Source organism: Calonectris borealis, chromosome 4 (genome assembly GCF_964195595.1).
Source record: "Calonectris borealis chromosome 4, bCalBor7.hap1.2, whole genome shotgun sequence".
Taxonomy (NCBI): Eukaryota; Metazoa; Chordata; class Aves; order Procellariiformes; family Procellariidae; genus Calonectris; species Calonectris borealis.
Genome location: NC_134315.1, coordinates 65,010,994 through 65,035,027, shown reverse-complemented (window position 1 = coordinate 65,035,027; position 24,034 = coordinate 65,010,994). Strand labels below are relative to the sequence as shown.

General features: G+C 49.9%; 1 protein-coding gene across 16 annotated transcripts in view; it reads left to right on the top strand.

Moving 5' to 3' along the window:
• Positions 1-23,957, top strand: part of TMEM150C (transmembrane protein 150C) — a 29,538-nt gene extending 5,581 nt beyond the window's left edge. Inside the window, exons 1-10 of one of the 16 annotated variants that reach the window (XM_075149889.1) lie at positions 2,655-2,765; positions 8,024-8,158; positions 13,300-13,368; positions 14,051-14,132; positions 15,233-15,286; positions 15,406-15,438; positions 15,540-15,607; positions 18,678-18,805; positions 21,249-21,426; positions 23,678-23,957. In XM_075149889.1, coding sequence (XP_075005990.1) covers positions 13,320-13,368; positions 14,051-14,132; positions 15,233-15,286; positions 15,406-15,438; positions 15,540-15,607; positions 18,678-18,805; positions 21,249-21,426; positions 23,678-23,886 — 801 coding nt within the window. In that variant the 5' untranslated portion in view covers positions 2,655-2,765; positions 8,024-8,158; positions 13,300-13,319 and the 3' untranslated portion in view covers positions 23,887-23,957. Of the gene's footprint in view, positions 1-2,654; positions 2,766-2,917; positions 3,161-8,023; positions 8,159-13,299; positions 13,639-14,047; positions 14,133-15,232; positions 15,287-15,405; positions 15,439-15,539; positions 15,608-18,677; positions 18,806-21,248; positions 21,427-23,677 lie in introns of those variants that run through there. The other 15 variants (XM_075149888.1, XM_075149884.1, XM_075149886.1 and 12 more) reach the window with 15 other exon arrangements.
• Positions 23,958-24,034: the final 77 nt, after the last annotated feature.

The following is a 24,034-nucleotide window of genomic DNA, read 5'->3' as shown; positions in this document are numbered from 1 at the left end:
GATCCCCAGTGGGTCTCAGTGGCCCAGCAGGAAAACCCAGTGAGGACTGGGGCAGGAGGAGTCATGCCCTGCTCACAGCATCCCAAGAGCGTTGTCACATCTGTGCACCAGCATCATTGCAATTGTGTCTTTGAAGACATGGGAGGGACATCAGTGTCAGCCTCCGGCACACCCACCCCTGGGAAAGCTAGGTGTAACCCCAAACAAGATGAGGGATCATACTTGTGGCTCCTCATCTTTGCCAAGGTAGTGTTGGTGAAGATGTGTGAGGAAAGACTCTTTCCACAGGTCAAGGTGAGCTTCCAGCGGGCTTTGGGTCACACAGCATTACTGTGAAGGATGTGTTATTGTGGGATGCAGTTCAAAAGCAACATGCCCACATGCCCTACCTCCTTACCTACGTTTGCACCCGCACACCCCGTGGCGGGGGGATGCTGCAGGACGAGGTTCACACGAGAGGGGCTGCTGCCCCCGTGGAACTGGTGTCCCATGAAGAAGAGTTTGTAGGAAATATCCCCATGGACCCACGTAACACCACCCCTTGACAGCTGGTGCCTCCCTGCACCTCTGTTGTGTCCTGCACTGGTTGGGCTCCAGCACACGCTTGCTGTCCCCAGGCTGTGCCTTTTTAAGACGTGATTTTTTTTAATTTGTGAGAGGTCTTTGGTGGGCCTGTTAGCATCGCGCATTTTCCAGCACTCGAAGGGACACCATCTGCTCAAAAAAGAGCTGTGAACAAAATGTCTCAGACGCTCAGAGTTTACCAAAAATTAAATTGCTTTAAAATCCCATATGCTGCATTGTTTTCCTTCCAGCTTTGGCTGACGGCAGAGGTGAAGTGACTAAGGTGGTTTCTGATTAGTTGCTGCGTTTTTCTTTCTGGCCAAAATAGCTGGGCTGAGCGCTGTCACTTCTCGCCTGCTTGACAGAAGGTTTTCTTCAGCCTTGGCTGCTGAAAGCCAGAGGTTACTGAACTCAGTCTTCCCCTCTGTTACTTTTAAAGTGAGCTTGCTTGACTTTTGCTATCACAGGAAGCCTTGCAGTCAGGGGTGTGGTTAATGCTGATACTTCAAGCATACTTTTTTCCAGGCACCTGAGTTGGGGCCTGTCTTGGTGATGGGGGGGTGATAGCACCTCTTTCCCTAAGGAAAGCTGTGCCCTGCAGTCACTTGTGGCCTGCAGCTCCTTAGTGTGGCAGTGCCATGGGGCAAGTGTCAGGTGCACGCAGAGGGAAAACCTGGCCAAGATCTCTGGATTTTGTGGGGTTGCAAAAAGCAAATGCTGCGAGGATCCATTTATTAGTCCAGGATAACACAAGATTTGAAATACCAAAGCAGGAAGAATGTTATTTCAGCTCTAACAATAGCTCCCTCAGCCTTTAAAACACCGATAAGCGTACACAGCGGTTGCCTTTCTGCAAGAGTGGCTGTCCTCTCCCTTGGCACTGCTGACGCCGCAGAGATGCGGCCACTTCAGTAAGGGCTCAGGGGACCTGCTGGTGCTGCACTTGCTCTGAGGACCTGTTCGTAATCCCTGGGGGTCAAAGAGATGAAATCTCTTCAGAGCATGCCATGAGGGCCAAAGCTGCAGGGCGAAGGAGCTTTGCCTGTGAGGGCCAAAGCTGCAGGGTGAAGGAGCTTTGCCTGGCTGCTAGAAAGACGGTATATAAGATACTGATAAACTGCTGATGTATAACTCGGCTCACTTCTGGGGGCTGGTGTGGATTTAGGCAGGTGGCTGTCTTGTGTTTGTTCATAAGTGATAACACCAGGGCAAAACTTTGAATAAGCGCCACCTTATTCGGGTTTTAGGAGAAAAAACAAGATACTCAATAAATAACATCAGTCATACTGCATCCTGGCAGAGAGAGGGAAGGGAGAGCAGAAAAAAGTGGTAGCGTTCACGTTGACTTAATCCCACGAATGTCAGACAGCAAAGGTATCCTTCCGCCCCAGGAAACATTCACAAATGGTTATCACTGAACAGTTTTGCTGGGAATGTTTCCTCTCAAAATTCCAACAACAGAGGTGCTTTACGGAGACCACAAAGCCTACCATCCAGTAGGAAAGGGAAAGGGGGTGGAAGAGGACAGCCTGGCCCAGGCTGTTCCTGGGGTCTCTTGCTACTGGGTGGCTGCTTCTTTCAGATCTTCCAAAATACTTAGCAAATGGGCACCACTTCGCAGGAGGACCACAAAGATATCACCGCAGTTTTTGGGTGGTGAGCCCTCTTCAGTCTCCGGGGGCTTTGGAGCAGGCGGCTCACCCCGAGCCTCATGCTGGTAGGTGCTGCTGGGACTGGGGAGGGAGGGCAGGGAAGGGGACAGAGAAGGAACCAATTTACAGCCAATTAACAGCCCCCCTCATGGCTATGCCAGCGACAGTGTGCAGCCAGCGGGCCCAGGCACGGTGCTGGGGCTGAGCACGGGGCTTGTTTTTGGCGGAGGCTGGGCCGCCAAAGACCAGCCATGCCCGAGGGATGTTCTGTGGTTCCAGGAGAGGCTGTGGTCGCGCCCCACCGCCCCAAAACCGCCGGTGAGGGCGCGGCGCGTTTTACTGCCACCCACCTCCGCGGAGCCCCGGGGCCACCAATGGCCGCCGCGGGCCGCCATCCCGGCGCTGCAGTCCCCGCCCATCCGGGGCGGGGCGGGGCGGGGGCGATGCAGGGCCACCTTCCCGGCCCCAATCCGGCCCCCTAGGCCCAGCCCGCCCCTCGCTCGCCGCCGCGGCCGGTGGAGCCGGAGCCACCACCAGAGCCGCCCGCAGGTAGGAGCCGCCCCCGCAGCGGCTGGGAACGACCGTTGGGAGCGCGAGACCCCCCCCGCCCCCTCCGCCTCCTTCTGTCGCGCTGTCGCCGCCCTGTTGCACCGCCCCGCGAATCGTCACTCCCCCTGCCCAGTCGCCCCCCTCTCCGGTCGTGGTCTGGGTGCCCCCGGCGGCAGGTGGCAGTCGGGGAGCCCCGTGGGAGGGCGACCCCCGCCGTGAGGAGCAGGCGAGCTGCCTGCCACGGCGTGCCGAGGAGCCGCGGATGGCGATCGCTCCCCTCCCCGAGGGGCCGGCAGCGGTGGCTGGCCCGGCGTGGGGCACCGCAGGTGCTGCAGCGCTCGGAAGGAGCTGAAATCCCAGTGCTGTCTGTCCTGGAGCTTGCTGATTTACGGCAGGTAGACACAGGGTAGATAAGATGACTAGAGCTGCTTGACCCAGGGCCTGAAGGACCCAGCTACGGAAAAGATCTCCTAGGTCATGATTTCGGCATCCCTCTTGCCCATGAGCCCCTCTGTGGCATTCTTTCGGGGTTGAGGGATGTGATGATGATAGAGCTCGGCAGGGCCATCTGCCAGCCTGCTGCCAGGACCTCTTCGCGCAGGGGTCTGTGGAGGAACTCGCCTCGGTTGAGACTGTGGCGTGGGACAGGTCCTGCCTTCCCCAGATCCTATCGGGATGCCTGGCATGCAGGCTGTGTCCCGTTAAATTCCCGGAAGGGGAAGAGGTTTCGAGAAAGGCCATTTGGCTCTGCTGTTGTCCCTTAGGGAAGGAAGGGCAAGATCCTGCCCTGAGTGATAGAAAGAGACAAGTCGATGCTGGGTGCTGATGCCCCAGGGTGATGATGGGGTCGCTTGGGATCTCAGTCTTTTTCTTACAGCAGCATGCTTGTGCCAGATCTCTGCTTCAGAGCCCTCAGGCTATAAAGGTTGGAGAAATTCTGAGCTAATCTTCCCTTCTGCTTTTTTTTTTTTTTTCCTTTTCTTTTTAAATAAAGCTTCTCAGGAAAGTGACCTTAAGGACTGTCCGATCAACATTTGTGCAGTCCTTACACCATAGCAATGTACACATGTATGGTTAATTATGAATAGCAACTCAATATGGAGGAAGGAAGTGTGTGATAGGTAGATCCCAACACACTGACTGCCTTATTGTGTCTTGCTCAAATGGTTAAAACTGCCTAAAAGAAGGGGACTTGATTCTTGCTGACTTTCTGCCTTAGGGTAACAAGGTAAAGAATGGGGACTCATATTTGCCTGACAAACATCTGGCTCCTGTTTTCACTGTTGTACCGTTAAAAGTCAAATTATTTTCTTGTGCTGTTCTTTGTGCCCAGCTGTCAGCATTTTCTGAGCTTGAGTGGTGGAAGTCAGTGCCGTTGTTTCATTTTGCCTTTTAATATTCGTTGTGCTGCAGTGTTTGCTTTTCAAATGCAGAACAGGGATGTGTGCTTGTAGGAACACCAACATTTTCAATTATTTTTTCTCGGAAAAAATGTCATGTCCATGGTTTCCTCTCCTCCCCCAGCCATTTCCGGGCAGCCTGAGATTGCAAGATTGCGGTTTGGCCCAACAGAGGCACTTTAAAGTCCCGATCCTGCAGTCCAAGCTGAAACAGTGAGCTCTGATAGCAGGATAAGTGGGAACGAAGAAGCAGAGAAAGGTCTGTGGGAAACGAGAGAGATAATCCTAAGCAATATATTGGGAGGAATAAACCGTGAGGGGGAATGGCTGGCAGGTGAGGAGGCTGCTGCTGCAGTAGAGGGCTTGGACCAGGGCTTTGAACGCACGCTCCTCTGTGCCACTGATTTCCCGTGTGACCTCTTGGCGAGCAACTCACTGTCCCGTTGTCTAGAATGGGAATAATGATATTTTTTGCTGTCTCAAGAAGACTTGCGAAGGTCTCTAGGTGCCTGGTGCCCCTTGCCTCAGGTCTCTACAGGTTGCAGAAGCGGTCACCTGAGGTGCAGTGATGAAGGCAGTATAAGAGGGGTGAAAGGGAAGCAAAGCACATTGGGAACAGGTACAGAGAGAAGGGCGGAGTGAATGGGAGGAGGGAGGTGAGGAAAAGAAGACTGATGAAGCTTCAAAAGCCATGAAAGGAACTGTTAAAACAGCTATAGATTACCTTGCATGGGGTTTAATGCAAATTTTTAATGCTGAGGTTGCCTCTGGAATGTTGTGCCTGCAAGGGAGAAGTGCCTGCCTTACTCTGTAAGAGTGCTGTTTGCTCAGTCGAGAAGTGTTTGCTTTTGGCAGGCATGCAGACCTGGCTCCCTCAGGGAGGGCTGGTCCCACGTGGAAGACAGGAGGGAAGCCCACTGTCCGCCCTGCCCGCCACACAGAAAAGCAGAGGCCTCCTCCCCAGCACCCAGGAACTGCTGAGCTGTGCTCAGCAAGTCTGGTTGGAGGGGAGGCCGAGGTGCTCCCTGGTGCCATTAGGAGAGGTTTGAGCTGCCTCTCCCGTGGGGAGCAGCGGGAAGGAAGAAAAGGCCTGGGGGACTTGGGTGGGTCTGCTGCAATGGTGGGGGGAGTGCCCGGCGTCCTCCTCTCGATTTCGTGAGCTGGGGCAGATCCAGGTAGTTGGGGAGAGAACTTCTGCCCTCCCTGTCTTACTTCCTTCTCCCTGTGAGGAACTGCTGGGATTAGTAGCGGTAGCTGCCTGAGCCGGAAGAGCCAGTTTTGGCACCACAGGACTGCAGGAGTGGACTTTGCCTGGCCAAGCCACTGGAGATGGCCACAGCTTTGTCAGGGAGGGCCTCCCCAGTTTGGTCTTGGCCCAGCTGAATGCTCTTAGAGGTGGTTTAATGTGGTCTCTTGTGCTTCAGGAAAGTCTGTCTCAGAAAATATTTCAAAAGACAGCAGAAGTTTTGAGCCCCCTGGATGTGATGGAGAGGCTGATCACAGCAGGCTTGCAGGCTTGGCCCCTGTTTAACAGGTGGAGGCTGTTCCCAGTTGTGTTTGCAACAGGTCTGTGTGAAGTGAAATGCTGTATGGCACCTTCCTCCTGTAGCTTACCCGAGCACCCTGCAAACAGCCATCTATGGTTGCGGCAGCCTGGGAGACTGGTAGATAAACGTAACTAATTCCTACAAATAAGGAATGCTGGCAAAGCAGTGATGAACACCACAGAAATGCCTCTGTATGGTTGCTTACCTTGTACTTGTCTCAGGGCAAATGATTTCCACAGGTCTAAATGGAGCCAAAAGACTGATGTGGTAGTTTGTACCCTTGACAATCTGTATGCCAGAGAGGACTACCTTAAGGGTAATGACAAAAGCCAAGACATGGGTACTGCACGTCCATTCCTTGTAGCTCATCTTCCAGCCCATCATCTCGTTGCTGCTTTTCTGGGGCTTTGGTGGTTAATATGAGGGGAAGAGGACCTCAGTTTGCCATGTGAGTAGTGGAGGAGGCATGAGTCCTCGGGCTGAAGAGGTTGGTGAGGGAGAACTGTCCTGAGAAAGCTCAGTGTGCTATGCCATACTCCCTAAAAGCTCACAGGCCTTGGGTGTTTTCGCCATGGCTGACAAGTGCAGACTGCTTGGTATTTACATTTTTGCTGGTGGTGCACACTGAAGGAAATGCTGCTTTGGGGACAGCGCACATCTCTTCAAAAGTGTAGAGCTGCAAAGTGCAGTGAAGAAAGGAGCTTGTGCTTCCAAACTGTGGATAAGAGAGGGGTAGTAGGGACAAGAGAAGTGAAAGACGAGGTGAACAGGTGGGAAAAGCCCTGCTTACACTGCGTGGGAAGCTCTGTAGCTTGAATGTATGTTTTGTGTTTGTTGGGGAAAAAAACAGTGGCAGGGTAGCAAAGGGAGGGAAACCCGGAACTGTTCTAGCCTTCCAGGGCATGCACTCTTTCATCCATAAACTACAGGAGAAGGAGACAATATAACCAGGAATAACTGCTCTGCGAAGTCTGCTCTTCCTTACCTTCAAAGCTATCTATAAGTCGACATGACATATCTCTCTTTCTTCGCCAGGTTTTGCCTCCCTGTTGCGTGTTCTTTGCCACTCCCAACACTTACATTGTTTTCCTGATAATGGGACAAACCTTTCAGGCAGGCTTCCTACTCCCTTCCGTTGTAATGTGTGTCTTGGCTTTGCTTGCTCATGCACATTGGAAATGTTTGAAGGCATTTGTGTTTTTGGAACTGAGGAGCAAATAAAACACCTTCACAGACCTCTATCAATCTATTTATACACCATCAAAATCACTGTACCTTATGGGAGGAGAAACACCCATTCTGCTTGTTGCTGGTTCAGGCAGCGATCATTAGATTGGGGTAAGGTAGATTAGGGGGAGGATGAACTGGACAGCCTGACTGCATGGTGCCTAAGACTTTCTGGGCTTTGCCACAACATCAGCCTGCATTTGTGTATTACTTGCAGAGCAAGGAGATGGTTTCAGAGACTCTTTCCTCACAGCATAGCTGAAGCAGGGAGAGCTTTGCTGTCTTTTGTTTTATGAGGAGATAAATAGCTCTCCTCATTTTCCAGCAACTCTTCACTTTGGGGTTTGGCTGGGACTTTGGGGTAAGTGCCATTCTCACAAGCATCCCAGACCAAAGGGTTGGCTAATCGTGGAAGGGAAAAATATGCCCTTGTGGCGATGGTGTGGACTGTGGGGCTGGGTCTGTGTTGAGACTCTCTGCTAGAGACTTCCCTTGCATCTCAGGAGAGGTCTGGCTAAAGCGATCCCAGTCTTGAGCATCTTTGCCCTTGGAGAGGTGGTAAGGCATCTGCCCAGGGATGTGGGCAGTCCAACACACTTGCACTGCAAGGACTCGCCGGGGGCTGGTTGCCACCTGGCTCGCACAGCTCCTGAGGTCGTGAGGAGCTGGGAGAGCTGAATCTTGCAATGGGTGCTCCTAAGCAGAATGGGGTCCCTGGGGCAAACAAACACACAGCACCTGCAAAATGCAGTGCTCCTCAGCTCGCTCTGAGTCTAGCTCTAAGCCCTGGCTGCTCCCAGCTGGTTTCACTGCCTGCTGACCCAGCTCTTTCTGTCTCTGAACTCTATCTGAACTGGATGCCTATCTTCTGCCCTACTCAGGTCCTCCTTCTGCCTCCTTTGCCTGTTGCAGGCTGAGGGCCAGAACCGTCCGAGCCCTGCTCGTGGTACGAGTGGGACCTCGTGGAAGTCAGTGCAGGCTGATGTAGGTGAATGGGTCAGAGCACAGTGCTGTGAAAGCCTGCAAAACACCCCTTTGGTCCTAAGGTGGCAAATTATATTCATTTTTCTTTTATAACATCCAGGAGCCTGGTCTTGAAGCAAGACGTGCCTGGTTTGTACAACGCCAAATGCGAGAAAGGCAGACTCAGCCCAGAAGAGTTTACAGTCGACGTCTCTGGCTGTAACACAGCAGCTCAACACCCATTCCTAAAGGGCCTGTAAGTACTCAGGTGCGGTTGAGGGTGAAGGTTGTGCGGCAGTAGGAAGCAGCATACCAAGGGCACTCTTTGAAGAACAGAGGGGTCACACTGGCCTCAGGACCCAGCGGTGCTGCAGGAGTATCTCTGGGTAGGACACACTGTTGGTTGCATGGTCTTCTTACCAAGGGACTCAGGAAAAGCTGAAAATGTATATATTTACAGAATTGATAACAAATTAATTTTACACAACCGCAGGAGACAGCTTCCTGGGGAAACTTGGAGGGATGGTGTGGGCAAGCAGATGCTAATACAGCCTTTTCTGGCCCGTTTTTTTGGTGACTAGGTTTCATTCTTTTGGTGCGCTTCGCCCATCTCTGTTAGGTTTGTGTTGGCGAGAGCATTTCATTAGCACGCTGAATGCATTTACAGTGTGTGAAATGAGACAAGAAATATATACGGATGTTTCTGTGGGTGAAAGCATTGCCTCTCAACGTCATTGCAGGATTACTGAAGCATTTCCTGCTTCCCCCATGCACAACCCAGAGAGGTCTTTACCTTTTCCTATTCCTGTCTTATATAAATAAATGAAAATGGCATTTCTGCACACCGTTGAGATGGTAGGTGGGTACCCGGAGCAAGCAGAGCATCATACCCTGCTGAAGGAGGGGATCGCTTCTTTTCCTGTTACCCCACTATTTTGTTATGTATTTACAAGTCTCTGGCATCCTTATCTCTCTCACTGTACGCTCAGGCTGGGAACCTTGAGATAAACCTGAAAACGCTCAGCTTTGTTATGTTGGCATTTGTGGCTTGTGGGTGGCAGGTTATGTAATGTGCTGGTTTGTATCAGCTGAGTTACAGGGATTAGGTATCAAGTGACTGTGGTTATTTTTGCTTTTAAAAGCAACAGAGAGCTATAGTGGGCTCCCCCAAAAGACAAATTGTGTTTGTTCCCTTTTGATTGTTGCTGACTGGCAGCAATTCTTTATGACTTTCCATATGTTTTGAACAGCGTCCTCCTTCTCCCAGTGCTTCTGGCTCTGTACCTTTTCTCTGAAATGACTCAATGCCCAAGTGCTGTGAAATGCAAGAGCGTTGCTCTGGCTTATTATGTAGCTTGTGTATGGGCCCTTGAAATGTATCTGCATGCTCTAGTCTTAAAAAAGACATACAACTCTGTGGTAATTTTGTCCTTCCTTACATTCACGTTCTCTGGCAAAAGCAACTTCAGGAAGAGCCTGTAACTTTGCTTGAGAGATGAAATTAAGATGCCCATGCTAAATGAACCTTGAGCAAGCAGTAGTATGTTTGGTGAGCTGCCTGCTGTAATTGAAGTGTGTACATTAGAGGAACGGGAGCTTAATGGGTTGAGGGGGTGTAGTGGGGCAATGGTGATAAAAGCAGAGCAAACAGCTGACAGTCTGAGCAGATTTAGACATAAAAATGGGAATGGAGATAAGGGAGTAAGCTTGCATTGAGAGAAATTCTCAAGACACATCCTGTGGCAGTGCTAATGTGAAACCCTTTGCAGTTCTGCACCCTGACCCATAATAGCTGGCAGCAGGAGTGCACCTCGACGGGGTTTTTGCAATGCTGGTGTGAGACCGTGAGTCAAGAGGGACTGGAAAACCGCAGCATGTGCTTTTGGGAAGGTGGGCTGACTCCATCTGGGGTCAGCTGAGAAGCTGAAAAGGCGTTCTTATTAGCCTTGTGAATCCGTTGCACCACGAGGGCTTTCTGTCACTGAAGGCCGCCTTGTGCAAGCCTTAAAAATAGAAGACAAACAGGTGTGTGTAGTTACCAACTGCCTCCTGGATGCAGTGTGCTTATTTGGGAAAATATGGGCCGGCAGAGATGGCTGTTGTCACCAGCTGGAGTTGACTGCTCAGATTTGGCATCACTGGTCACAGCAGCAATGCAGAACAGAGCTGTGGAGAGGAAGGCTGGCTTTACATCATCCCTGTGAGCAATTAGCTGTCAAAGAAATTGTTTCTACATTTCCCACGAGAATTTAGGTTATATTTCCTATTGCTCTTGGCATTTTATTTTGGCTAAACTGCTGTGGTGCTGCATGGGATGCTGTCATTTGGGTTCCTCGTTCTCTTGTTCCCGGCTGCTGGTAGAGGTACTGGTCTTAAATTGCACGGATGTCTCCCAACTTGAAGACACAAACATCAGGGCCATCCTTGAAGAGGACAGGTTAACCCAAAGGCAACTGCTGAGAATGATATCTGCTGAACACTAGTGCAAAGCTAGGCAGGTTTGGCACATACTTGGGGTTTCTCCTTTGGAAGGAAGTGAGGTTACATGTAATTTTGTTCCTGGCACTCAAATAACGCAGCAGGGAGTAAATGAGAAATGTGCAGGAGCTGAGTCATAGTTTTAAACCATCCTCTGCCCACATGGGGATGTTGAAACATCTTCAAGCATGTGTGGGATGTGCCAATGGACAGCATTAAAAGGTATTGCCATTTGGGGACATGGGGGAAAGGGACCCTTCTTTCCTGCTTTTGGTATTTTATCCATCAGACGCAGGTGGCTCGCTCCTTCTGTATGGGCTGGCAGGGGCCAGCAACGCCTCTGGTTCAGCCATTGCCCTCCTGCTCTCCTTCTAAGGGTGTGCTGGAGGGTACTTGTCCATGCTGTCCCGCACCCATGCCTCGGCGTGGAGCCTGTCAGAGGAGGGTGCATAGCAGCAACATCCTTTCCTGGTCAATTCTTGCTGCTGCTGTGAGAGGCAAGCTTGCACAGAGCTCGGCACCCTGTGAGGCCGTCCAGCCTGATGTGGGGTGCTTATTTTCCAAAAGGTCCAGCTCTGGCTGCACTGAGCTCTGGTGAAGACCTGGCCCCACGCAGGTCATTGTTGTACTCCTTGGGAGTGCTGTCCTTCGTCCTCAGTGTGAACCCAACCGGCCGTGGTGAGAGGTGTGCGGGAGTATGTTCTCTAGGTGTTTCTTTTTAACCAGCTGAAATGAATATGTTTCTCTGAACTATGGACCTGGCTTCCCATTGGGACACTGGGGTCTGCACTAGTCATTCATTTAATATGCAGTGATTTTGGATGTCATTTTCTGTTAGTGGTCGATAGAAGGGGACTCTGAATATTAAGCACAGTGAATATTAAACAGTGGACTGTTTTCCAAGAGAGTGAATCTGTAGCTGTGTCGCACTGACTTTGATAAGGTTCAGCACCAGTCCTACCCCGGCTCCATTGCAGAGCTCAGCACAGAGTAGTGGTTATCTGGACAGCATTTTCGCATTTCCCCACTTCATCCTGGCATGGAGTCCCTGTCCCTGCGCACTGCCTTGCTGCTCTACCTGGGGGAAAAGCCCCGTGCCACCTCCTTCTCTGCCCGACAGACAATGCTGAAATAGCTTGCGAAGGCTGCTGTTTCTTGACTGGGAGGCATGCTGGAAGGCGGAGGAACTGTGGCAACCTGTTAATGAAGACAAGTGTTATGGCTAGTATTTGCTTTTATTGCGTAAATGAATCCTTTGTACCTTTCCAGAGGGGAAGGGTAAATAATAAGATCTGCCATTCTCTGACCTGAAAGAATTGTGTTAACTTGGCTTAGTCTAGTCATCACCAGAGAAAAGACAAGAGTCGAGCACTGCTTAGCAGTGCTTGCAGAGGAAACACGGGCTGTAACAGGAGATGACATTACCTGCCTGCTCCCCTTCAGCCAAGACAGGAGCAGGGAACTCGGCTACAGCTGTGGCTCCTGTGCTTGGGGCGCCGAAACTTGGACACTGTTCTGCCAGGGTCCAGCAGGGATGTGGCCCTGCCGCAGGTGAGGCAGCTGCCACCTGGAAGCGGTCCTTGACATTGCTGGTATGGGTCTCCCGGAACCAGAGCAACAGCCAACACTAGCTAAGGGGTGCAGCTGCATGTTGATGGGCTGCGGGAGGAAAAGGCAAGGGCAGCACTTCACAGAATAGTTGCAACTGCTACAGCAGGGGCTCTGCGGGGATCAGAGCTGTGAAACGCTTTGTGTCTCTTGTGCGGGAGGAGAGGAATAGAAATGAGATGGGTGGGGAAATCTAGTCCACTCTCATTGATAATTTCTTCTGATCTGTTACATCTGTTACATGCTAAAGATCTGTATATGCGCTGGAGCTGGCTGCCTTTTAAATTCATGTACTTAATACTTGCATTGTTTCATGCTCCCTGTCTGCGGTTCTCTCTGCTCCCAGGTCGGGGAAGAGACCTTATCTGATTGCTTTTCTGTCTTTTAAGGTTTACAATTCAGCCTCACTCGAGGCTATCTGGACAGACAGCACCAAACCTTGGCCTCATGGTTTTGTGCAAGTGTGGTGTGGCTTGGGGTACTGCAAGGGTGTTGTTTTGTGCCCCTGCCAGGCGATGTGCACGGAAGACAGGACAGCTGACCTGTAGGGGCAAGCGTGAGGCTGCCATGCTTTCTGCAGGGTCTGGGGAGCCTCACCTCAACTTCTTCAGCCTCTGCCGCCTAGGGCAGGGCAGGAGTCGGTGGCTGGGGCCCCGAGAAGTGTCTGGCCAGTGTTGCCTTTGCAGCCTGGGGCTGTCTTGTGAGGAATGGTGAGCTGGGGGCTGGCTGTGACACAGTGAGGTGCTTACTCTCTTCTGTGGGTCCTCACAGGGGGGAGAGAGCAGGGCAGCAGCCCAGAGAGACCATGGCTCCTGTGGTAGGATGTAGGAAGGCCAGGGGAGCTGAGAGGAGGAGGATGACAATGTGGGTGCTTTCTTCTCTGGAGCAAAGGGAAGGCTCATTGCTTTAAGGACCTGGATGAGGTAACAAATACAAGCAGGCTCTAGTGAAAGGCCATCATGTCCGAGTTGCCCTGGCACCTCAGCGTGCCTTGCTGTCCCGTTGGGACCTTGGTGACCCCAGGAAATACCTGCCCTGCAGCAGGCTATAGGAGGGAGGAGGAGGCAGAGCGCAGGGGCGCAGGTGCTGCTGCCTGGTGAAAATAAAAAGGCGCTGGAGCCGTGAGCCTCGCTCTGTTCACTCTCTGTTTGTGTCTCTTGGCTGTGCTGGTGCCTGGAGGAACATCTATGGAGGAGGACAGAGCATGAGGAAATATTTGATCCGTTGTCAAAGGACCCACAGGGAGACACAGGACTCTATATGTCTGCAGCACAGCAACATAGCAGCATTTCTGAATTGCATGTGTTACAGGAACAGCCCTGGCATCTCAGATGCTCATCCAGCGTGATCTTGCCTGGAGGACAAATGCTTTCTCAGGAGGTGGTGTATGCAACATCCTTACGCCCCGTGCAGGATTTCACAGTGCCTACATGTCAAGAGCTGATCCTGTTTGTAACGCCTTGTCCTGACAGTACTCTGGGTGCTGGCACTTGAGCTTGGCTCCGCTCTGGGTGTGGCCGAACGCTGTTTTTAGCTGATTGTGTGGCCAGGATGGGAGCTGGTCGTGTGCTTTGTGGAGATGAGGACACAGCACGTGCATCCTTCTCCCTCCACGCTGCAGGCTTTGCTGAGGCAGCGTGCGTGGAATTGGTAATGATCCTGGGAAGGAGGCTGGCTTATGGGAAGTAGCAGGGAATTAGGGCTGCGGGTCTTGCGGTGTCACCTTGTGCAAAATGTTTAATTAAAATACTCTGAAAACCACTCAAATTCTGTAGGTGTGTCTGAAAAGTCTCCCCCTCCACAACTCCAGGCTCTTTGTGCCTTGGTTTTTATGCACAGTGCGGATGATGCTGCCTGTGTGCAGCAGCTTAACCCCTTATGCCAGTAACGACAGTATGAAAGGTTTGCAGCGCCTCCTGCCTGGCCATTAGGAGCTTGATCTTGAGATGCTTTGGCACCTGCTGTGTGGATGCTCTTCCTGCTTTCAAAAGAGGGGGGCCAAGGTGGGTGGGTACCTTTGCCCTCTTTCTTTTGTTTTTACTTTGTTCTTTGTTTCTAGCAGGTATGGATGGGAAGAAATGCAGCGTGTGGATGTTTTTACCTCTTGTGTTTACCCTGTTTACATCAGCTGGATTGTGGATAGTGTAAGTTATCTCCTGCTGGTTATTTGGGAGAGCGAGGCTGGGGCAGTTGAAGTACCGCTGTGGTGTGGGCTGCATCTCAGTATGGAGAGTCTTTTGGGGATGCTCTGACCTTGAGTTACTGTAGGGCTGGGAAGGCACATGATAGGGGCAGAGGCTAGCCTGTGCCAGTTCATGGCTTGGAGGATCACATTTTTATCTCTGAGTTTCTGTGCTCCCCAGGCCAAGTTTCTGACCTTGCCTTCTTCCTGGCGCACGTTACTGGGAGCTGCCTGAAAAGAGACAGACAAAAATGCAGAAATTCCCTTTCATCACGTTTTCTTTGAATGACTCAGCAGAGCTCTTGGAGAAGCACTTAGGCCCTGCTTTGGGGTGCAAACTCAAAATTCGCAGCATCCAGCACTGCACTGACAATCTGCCAGCGGCTTAATGCTGACACCTCACTTTCTCACTAACACTCCTTACCAAAATGCACACAAGACATGCATTTCCCTGAGCTTGGCTCTCTCCAAGCATGCAGGCAGACAACTGCAGCATGAATTTGAGAGCGATAAACATGCGATCAGCAGCTATGCTCAGCCTGAGAAGCACTTATATTGTAGGATATGGCTTTGGCCATGGTCTGTGGATGTTGTTTTTCAGCAGCAGGGACAGCTTAAGCCATTTGTCTGACCCCTATTTCTTCTTGTTCGTCTTGTCCCATCCCCTCTGTTTGTATTAAAACAGCTTTTGCGGAGGGGGGACCATGGTAAACCAGATTAATCAAATGATTCAGATTAAAAATGAAAACATTCCCCTGGTTGGTTATTTTTAAGGCAGCTCAGTTCAGTGACCCTGTTTGTCTACCTGACCATGCAAGATGGATGCAACACAAAGGAAGGCACATAGGCTGGGAAGAGAGCAAAACTGCCTGCTTGAGCAGAGGGAAACACAGGCTGCCTCCAGCAGATCCTGCCAGTGGGCTTTGAGACACTTAATGTGGTGTTTGAGTGATATTTGGAATTGAAGCCAGGATGAGGTTTTACACTGTATTCATCTTTTTCTTTCTTTTTTGTTCTTTCTTTTTTTTTCCTTTTTTTTTTTCTTCCTTTTTTTTTTGACAGGTACTTCATAGCAGTGGAAGATAACAAAATTCTCCCACTAAATGTACCAGATAGGTAAGAGCTGGTTGTGGGCTTTACGTTCAATCACTTGTTTCTTTAAAATAATAAAACAATGAAAGCTAAATGGGAAAGAAAATCTTGAGTCTTTGTTCCTATGCATTTATGTCTCTTAGGAAACCTGGTTCCAAAAGACCACCTTATATAAGGTAAGTGAATGATTTTCTTTCATTACTGTTCTGATTAATGGTTGTTATTTATGTGTCTTTGCCATTCTAGAGTTACAATGATACACTTTCTATTTTCCAAGTATTGCAGGTGACGCACCTCCTGCAAGCTGTGTGTTTAGCCAAGTCATGAACATGGCAGCATTTCTAGGTAGGAACCACAAGGGGAATGTTTCTTTCTCTTTCATAATTTGTTTTAAGAAGTCACTGAAACATAAGTAATATCCCATACATATTGTTCTTGAATCTGATGATGTGAAGTCATTTAAACTGTGATTACTACTGATTAAGACAGTATTATTTTGTCTTAATTTGTAGAAAGACACAATGAAGCTGGATGCATTTGAACATTATTGGGTTTTGATTTATTCTCATGTTTTTAATTGTCTCATCTTAGCCTTGAATCTGTATGACTGTTTTTCATTGAGTGTGAGGGGAGCAGCCGGTGTGAAGAAGGGCAGGCAAACAAAAGACATGCGGCTTTTTGAAGCTAAGCTGTACTGTATGCTTTCATTGCTGCTTTTTCCCATTGCCAGAAGAAATATAACCAGGGAACCTCCAGACTGCAAATGTGTTGTGGGAGATGTGATGGTAGGTGGCTGTCTTGGCCATGGTGATCATGAAATGGTTGAGTTTAAAATTTTTGGTGTAGTGAGAAAAAAGGACAGCAAAGTTGCTACCCTGTATTTCAAGAGAGCAAACTTTAAGCTATTCAGGGAGCTATTTAGCAGAGTACCCTGGGAATCTGCTTTTGAGGGCTTATGAGTCCACGACTGCCAGTCAGCCTTTAAGAACCACCTTTTAGAAGCACAGGAGCAGGCAATCCCACTGTGTCATAAGTCAAGCAAGTGGGGCAGAAGACCAGCTTGGCTGAACAGGGAACCCCTCGTGGAGCTCAATAGGAAAAAGAAACTGTGTAATCTCTGGAAGCGAGGTCAGGCTTCGCAGCAAGATTACAGAGCTGTGGTTTGTATATGTAGGGAGAAGACACGAAAGGCCAAAGCTCAATTAGAGTTGAAACTGGCCAGTGTTGTGTCAGACAACAAGAAAAGCTTTTTAAAGTATGTCAATAGCAACAGGAGGTCTAAAGGAAACATTGGACCGCTACTTGTTGAAGACTGTCACCTGACTAATAGGGATGAAGAAAAAGCGGACGCATTCAATGCTTTTTTTGCCTCAGTCTTTAGTAATACTGATAGACCTTGGGCTGCCTGGTCCCCTGAGTTGGAGGACCGCGAGTGTGGGAACAGTGACTTCCCATTTGTGGACACTGAAATTGTAAAGGACCAGCTGTATCAGCTGAATGTTCACAACTCCCTGGGGCCTGATGGGATTCATCCCAGAGTACTGAAGGAGCTAGCGGATGTTATGGCAGGACCCCACTCAATCATCTACCAAAGGTCTTGGGAGTCTGGGGAGATCCCTGCTGGCTGGAAGCTAGCCAATGTTATTCCAATTTACAAGAAGGATGTGAGGGAAGACCCAGGGAACTACAGACCTTTAGTCTAACCTCAGTTCCTGGAAAAATTATGGAGAAGATTATACTGGGTACTATTGAAAGGCATTTAAAGAATAATGCAATCATCAGGCACAGTCAACATGGGTTCACAAAGGGAAAATCCTGTGGATGAAGGGAAGGTGGTGGATGTACGTGAGCCGGCAGTGTGCCCAGGTGGCCAAGAAGGCCAAGAGCATCCTGGCCTGTATCAGAAATAGTGTGGCCAGCAGGAGTAGGGAGGTGATCATGCCCCTGTACTTGGCACTGGTGAGGCTGCACCTCGAATACTGTGTTCAGTTTTGGGCCCCTCACTACAAGAAGGACATTGAGGTGCTGGAGCGTGTCCAGAGAAGGGCAATGAAGCTGGTGAGGGGTCTGGAGCACAAGTCTTATGAGGAGCGGCTGAGGGAACTGGGGTTGTTTAGTCTGGAGAAGAGGAGGCTAAGGGGAGACCTCATCACGCTCTACAACTACCTGAAAGGAGGTTGTAGTGAGGTGGGTGTTGGTCTCTTCTCCCAAGTGACAGGACGAGAGGAAATGGCCTCAAGTTGCGCCAAGGGAGGTTTAGATTGGACATTAGGAAAAATTTCTTTACTGAAAGAGTGGTCAAGCCTTGGAACAGGCTGCCCAGGGAAGTGGTTGAGTCACCATCCCTGGAAGTATTTAAAAGACGTGTAGATGAGGTGCTTAGGGACATGGGTTAGTGAGCATGGTGGTGTTGGGTTGATGGTTGGACTCGATGATCTTAGAGGTCTTTTCCAACCTTAATGATTCTATGATTCTATGTAGTTTTTCTGGATTTTAGTAAGGCTTTTGATATTGTCCCTCACAGCATCCTTCTGGACAAGTTGTCCAACTGTGGGATGAGCAGGTACGCAGTGCACTGGGTGAAGAACTGGCTGAAGGGCAGGGCTCAAAGGGTTGTAGTGAATGGGGCTACATCTGGCTGGCGACTGGTCACCAGCGGAGTTCCTTAGGTCTCAGTCCTAGGGCTGGTTCTGTTCAATATTATTTATCAATGTTCTGGATGCAGGAGTTGAATGCACCATTAGCAAGTTTGCTGATGATACCAAACTGGGAGGTGCTGTTGACTCTCTTGGGAGGCAAGATGCCTTGCAGAGGGATCTAGATAGACTGGAGCATTGCGCAATGATTAATGGGATGAAATTTAACAAGTTGAAATGCCAGATTCTGCATCTAGGACAGAATAACGCCGGCACGAATATAAATTGGGAGAGGAGTGGCTGGAGAGCAGCCCTGCAGAAAGGGATCATACATTTTCTAATACAGATGGGGTTTGACGTACCTCCTCCAAGAAAGCTCGGTGCTCATGAGTGGAGTGAAACTTGATGCAAGCCCAGCTACCGCAATGTGAATGCATGGTGTGCATGTGATAGACTTGTGCTGGGAGCTTCACAGGCAAATAGGAAGGTGCTCTTCTTTCCCCCAGAAAATTTGCAACCCAGCTCCTAGACAAAATATCATGAGAAAAGGAAGCGTGGGAGCTCGGCGTAACTGGATTACAAGAGAAATGCTTCCTGTGCTTAGTCTTGTCCATGACTAAGCAGGAGGGAGCCAGGCAGAAGCACTAAGCTAGCCGGCCTGCAGTGAGCTCTCCCCTCTGGGTGGAAAGAGGGTGGAGGGGGTCCATGAGGCCCCAGCCAGGTGGTTACTGCAGCACGTTCTACCTAATGACGCACCTTGCATTCTGTTTCCTTCTCAGCGCTTGTTGTGGCTGTCCTGCGCTTCATTCAGCTGAAGCCAAAGGTGCTAAACCCTTGGCTGAACATCAGCGGCCTGGTGGCATTATGCTTGGCCTCTTTTGGGATGACCCTACTCGGCAACTTTCAGGTACTGCACTCCAGGCTTGGACCGCTGTGTCTGTGCTGTGAGGTTCCTGCTTTTCTAGCAGATCTGCTTAGGCCTTTGAACTACCTGTGATGTGAGCTTGGGAGATAACATGTCTGGCTGTGCCCCAGCCCTCCTTGTACCTGCTCTGCCACCTCTATCTGCCACTTACGTGGCTCTAGTGACATGCTGAGATGAAGGGCCACAATCATTTTTCACCTGTTCCCAGCAGGATTTGCACCTGCATGCTTACACTTGACCTGCCGAGAGTCAGAGCAGAGAACCTATTGAATCTCTTGAGCCCTGGGGGCTGGCTCACGTGGTCCTGGGTAAAAGGATTGAACTGGAAGTTTATGTACGCATCTGTGCGAACAGATGCACAGCTGCCCATACAGATCTAGCAGACAGTTCAGTGTCCTTCGTTTAAAACATACGTTGTTTAAATCTACCTCCTGCTTGTCCTCAGACTGGCCACGAGAGGGACATGGCAGAGGAGTGCTACGATTTATCCTAATGTGACGGATGCCTGGATGAGGTGCCTCTGATTCTTGATCTGTTCTGCAATATTATACAAACAAACAAACAAGCTGTCAGTGCCACAACATTGCTCTGTAGGGTTGGGTGTCCACTGTGTACACGAGTGTGTCTGTTAGATCTGCAGTGAAAATCAAGGCATTAGACTCATTGGCACTTGGGTTTCCCCATCCCTTTGCTGTCTCTGATGCTCTGCCTCTCACTGGGGTGCAGGTAATGACCCCCAATAATGGCAGGAATTGAGAAATGTCAGTGTAGGCTGGCTTCTTTCCTGGCTTTGCAGGCAGGGAGCTGTTTTTCCTGCCAATACAGAAAAGGTACTTGTTTTGTGAAGGGTGAGTACCTGTTTGGCTTGTGGAGCAATTGCAGGAACTTTGTGTCCTTTATAGTCGTCTTTTTTTTTTTTTTTTTTTTTTCTCCCCTGAATGAGGTGTGAGATAATGTTACCGTTTTGGACCTGGTCTTCCTAACTCCACAGCACAAGCCAAAAACTTGGAGTCTTGTTTTTTCACGAGAGCTTCCCAGCTAGGAACTATGAGGCTTTTGTAACAGCCTTGTCTAGGTGTGAGAAGAGTATTTCTAGTACAGGGCAGGCACTAGGAAGCAATTTCAACCTCTCCTTCCTTTTTTTGCTCCTCAGAGCAAATGATTGTTATTTAAAAGTGGATACTTTGAATCATGCCTGGGTATAAATTCTGAACTAATTATCCACTCCTTGTTAGTTACCTGTGTCCTTGCTTAGATCTTTTGCCAAACCATGAAAGTATGTGGTAATGAGACCTTAGTCCATGCTTTTCCCTGCCTGACTGCTAAGCTGAATGTGGCATTAAATCATATTTCTGGAAAATTACAGATTGGGTGTGTTAGAGGGACATTATGGCTGTGAGTCCCTTGCAGTGCAGGCTACCTTGGGAAAGGCAGCTCGATCCCATTTTTTGCCTCTACTATGATTTGGACCTACCCTTGAAAAAAACCTCAAGGTAGGGAGGAGAGGGGAGAGATCAGTGGAAGCTCAGTAACTAGATTGTGTCTTGTTTGATGGGAATTCGTTAAATCACAGAACAGGAATCAAGGCTGCAGGGAGGAATTACAGACTGCTGGTTTCTTTTCTAGAAAAGCCTCAGAGGCAGAGGGAAAAGGGAAATTGTTTGGCTTAAGTCTTGTCCATGCTGAGCTTTCTGAATGAATTTGCAGCCTCAAGGGATCTCTTTGCAGATTCTTACTCATTGAACCTGGCTGTCCTTTTTCCTTGCAGTATTGCACAGTCACTGAGACCCGTGAGACACAGAAGCCCAAGGAACAGAGAAGCACTTGCACTCCAGAGAGGTTGGGTTCCTATTGCCTCAGACCCCAACGGTCGAGGATGGGCAGCAGAGGGAACAGGCAGTCAAGCTTTATGGTGGGAGAAACTTGTCAAACCAGGAGCATGTGTCTGTGTTTTGGCTTGTGCTAGCTCAATGGAGGTGTCAGGGCTCTGGCTACCCTCTGCCCCAGGCAGCACTGCTCCATGCAGCTGGCACTGAAGGTTGCACAGTTTGCATCCATTGCAGGGACTGGACAAGACCCCAGCGGGTTGTCCTTGCCTGCTCTGGCCATCACATCAAGCCAGGGAAGGATTTACTTCTGAGCTCTGCATTGATGAGTCTTGTCAGGGAGCTGTGGAGGCAGTCCCCAAGCAACTGCATTTTCCACTGTGCTTGGGCTTTGGGCAGAAGATCTGCTTGACTGTGACAGCTGTCAACTCATCTTGGTTATGTTACACCTTACACCTCTGCCAGAAGAAATGATACAGCATCTCTGTCTCACACCCCAGTGATTCCCACTGTCCTCTATCCCACTTCAGCAGCAATCCAAGGTAGCTAGCAGACAATTCCTGTTGCGTCCAAACAATCACCATTTTGTTTGTTCCTAGCTTTCCAACGATGAGGAGATCCACAATGTGGGCACGTCGCTGACCTTTGGCTTTGGGACCTTGGCGTGCTGGATCCAGTCTGCCCTCACCCTCAAGATCAACCTGAAGAACGAGGGACGGAAAGTCGGGATTCCACGAGTTGCCCTGTCGGCCAGCATCACCCTCTGCGTAGTGCTCTGTATCCTTTTGTCCTGCTCCCTGGGAAGCCAGGTATCATATGTGTCCGACACTCTCTGCAGCAGGGAACACTGGCTCTTCTCACATCCGTCCTAGGATCTCAAAGCGTTTAGGAATGCTGCTCAGCTTTTCTTCATGGCATGATCCTATGATTGACTCATTTTGCTACTTGTTTTACCAGGATGCACTGCTTCACAGATGGGCTCACTTCCTTCATAAGTGTTTCTAAAACTTCTTAGTGATATCCAAAGTGGTTACAATATTGAATAGTATCTGTGCGATTTAATGGCACCACTGCTTACCTTACACAGTAGCATTTAAGATTATGCAAAATATTGAGATAAAAATTCTCAGGAGAACAAAGGAACAAGGGAAGAAATAAGGTTTCTGAAGATGAGAAGATTTTGATGTGTTTCTTGAAATGCTCCAGGGTACTACATCCAGCTCTGCCTTTTAAGATGGTTATCACAGTCAAGAGCTGCTGGGTCATGTGGACTTTGGACTATGTGCTTTACAAATGAGATTTGGGCTGTGGGGTCTGTGGTCACTCATGTATGTACATGTGGCTTCCTCCCCACCTTCTGCCTGTCAGCCCCACTCCAGCCCTTCTGTTCGCACCAGCACTCACGTGCCCTGGGTGCTTGTTTAGGGTGGATCCATTCACTGCATAGTTGCATCAACGTTAGTGCTGGGATAAGCAAGAGGGCAGGAATAAATGGTGAGGAACAAACTAATCCCCCCTCTTCAGGAAACAGCCTGTTCTTAAAACAATTCCTTAGCCACTTGGCTGGTTTTGAACATTTCAGCCAGTGTCCAGAGGAATAGCAGATTGGTGTGAAGATGTACCGACAGTCGCCTCTTAAGCTTCCTTGGAAAAATTTGTAGCTGAGCATCACGCTTTGGTGTACGTAACATAGGAGTTTGCCCGGTTCTTGTGGTGCTCCCCTCCTCCCCTTGCCCCAAGCCCAGAGCTCCCCCAGGATGTGTCTGGGGTAGGGCTGCGTGCGAGGAGCTGGGCCAGACTCCTGCTGTGGAGGTTTCTGCCAGGCTGGGAGCAGGAGCAGCCAGGTAAGCCAGGGCGTAGCTGCTCCTGTACTGACATGCTGGGTGCTCCCAGCCAAGCCCTCCCCAGCTGGCTGCTTGGCATTGAAGGCCTTGGGCCCTCTGTGGAGGGGGGCAGGCTGAGGCAAGAGTCCCATTCTGCCCCCCACCCCACACTGACTTTGCAAAGGATGGGGCTGGCTCCCCATCCTATGCAGCTTGTGCATAACCCTTGCACTACTAGGGAAAGTAGAAGACTCTTAAAGCCAGACAGAGAATGCTGTTTTGCTGAAATGAAGCTTTGGCTGCTTACAGTAAGCCCAATATGAAAAGTCTCTGATTACCTGCTTTGTGCAGTTGAAGCATGGGAGAGGCTTCTTGTTTGTTTGTTTTATCTGTGAAAATGTGTGATCCTCCATTCTTGGAGTGCAGAGAAAATCCAGAGAGACAGGAGAGACAGTAGGTTTAGAGGAGATGTGCATGGGGCTGGGGCAGGTCCCCAGCTCAGGAAGGTGTCCTCTGCTTTAGGGGAGCTGAGAATTGCTTTTATGGAGTACTCCATAAACACAACCCGAGGCACAGCAGTGAGACACTGATGCCAGGCAATATGTGGTCCAAGCACATGGGTACATGAGCCTGGAGGACAGTTTCTGGCTCTGACAGTGTTCTTTTTCCTTTTAGTGTAACATGCCATACTGTGTAGACTGATACTTCCAGATTTCACAGAAAGGGATGACTTTGCAGGTGATCTAAACAGAATGAAAGATTATACAGTGTAGGTTGAAAGGTGTTCCCATTGCCTGCGGTGCAGAGATTTGATCCAGTTCATGCTGGGAGGCTCCTGGCAGGTAGAGGCCCACAGCCAGATCCCCATCTTGCTGGCTCTGTCACTGGCTGGTTGGGTGTTCAAGCAAGTCACTGACTTCTCTGTGCCTAAGTCTTTCCCTTTGTAAATGTTTATCAGCCTGAATTGGAATCAGGAAGCCCTGGTCCGTATAGGAGAGCTGCTGCGCTCCATGGGCATTGTTGGGACATGTGACATCCCTTCCATCTCTGGCACCACATTCACCGTCTCCTGATGATGGCTGGCTGGGTTGACTGTCATCCATGTGACTTTGATTGTTAAGATTTTATTGTCTTCCCTGTTGGCTTTCTCTCATCCTGGTCAGTGTCTCTCCTCCCACTAGTTCTCCTTGACTTTCATCTTCCAGATTTCATCCTCATGGCGCAGGGCATCCACATGCACGCTTCCAGGATCCAGTGGGGCCTGGTGATGTGCTTCCTGTGCTACTTCGGCACCTTTGCAGTGGAGTTCAGGCACTACAGATTTGAGATCGTTTGCTCTGAGTACCAGGAAAACTTTCTGAGCTTTTCCGAAAGCTTATCGGAAGCCTCTGAGTACCAGACAGATCAGGTGTAGCCTGACCTCTGGCAGGGGGGAGGGGGGCAGGTGTGGTCTCATGGGTTAAACATGACCTCATTTACACTTTTTTGATGAGTTTGTTTTCATGTGCAATCATGATCGTATTGCCAAAGGGCTCTGAGGGTGGCTATCTCATTAAGAGCCG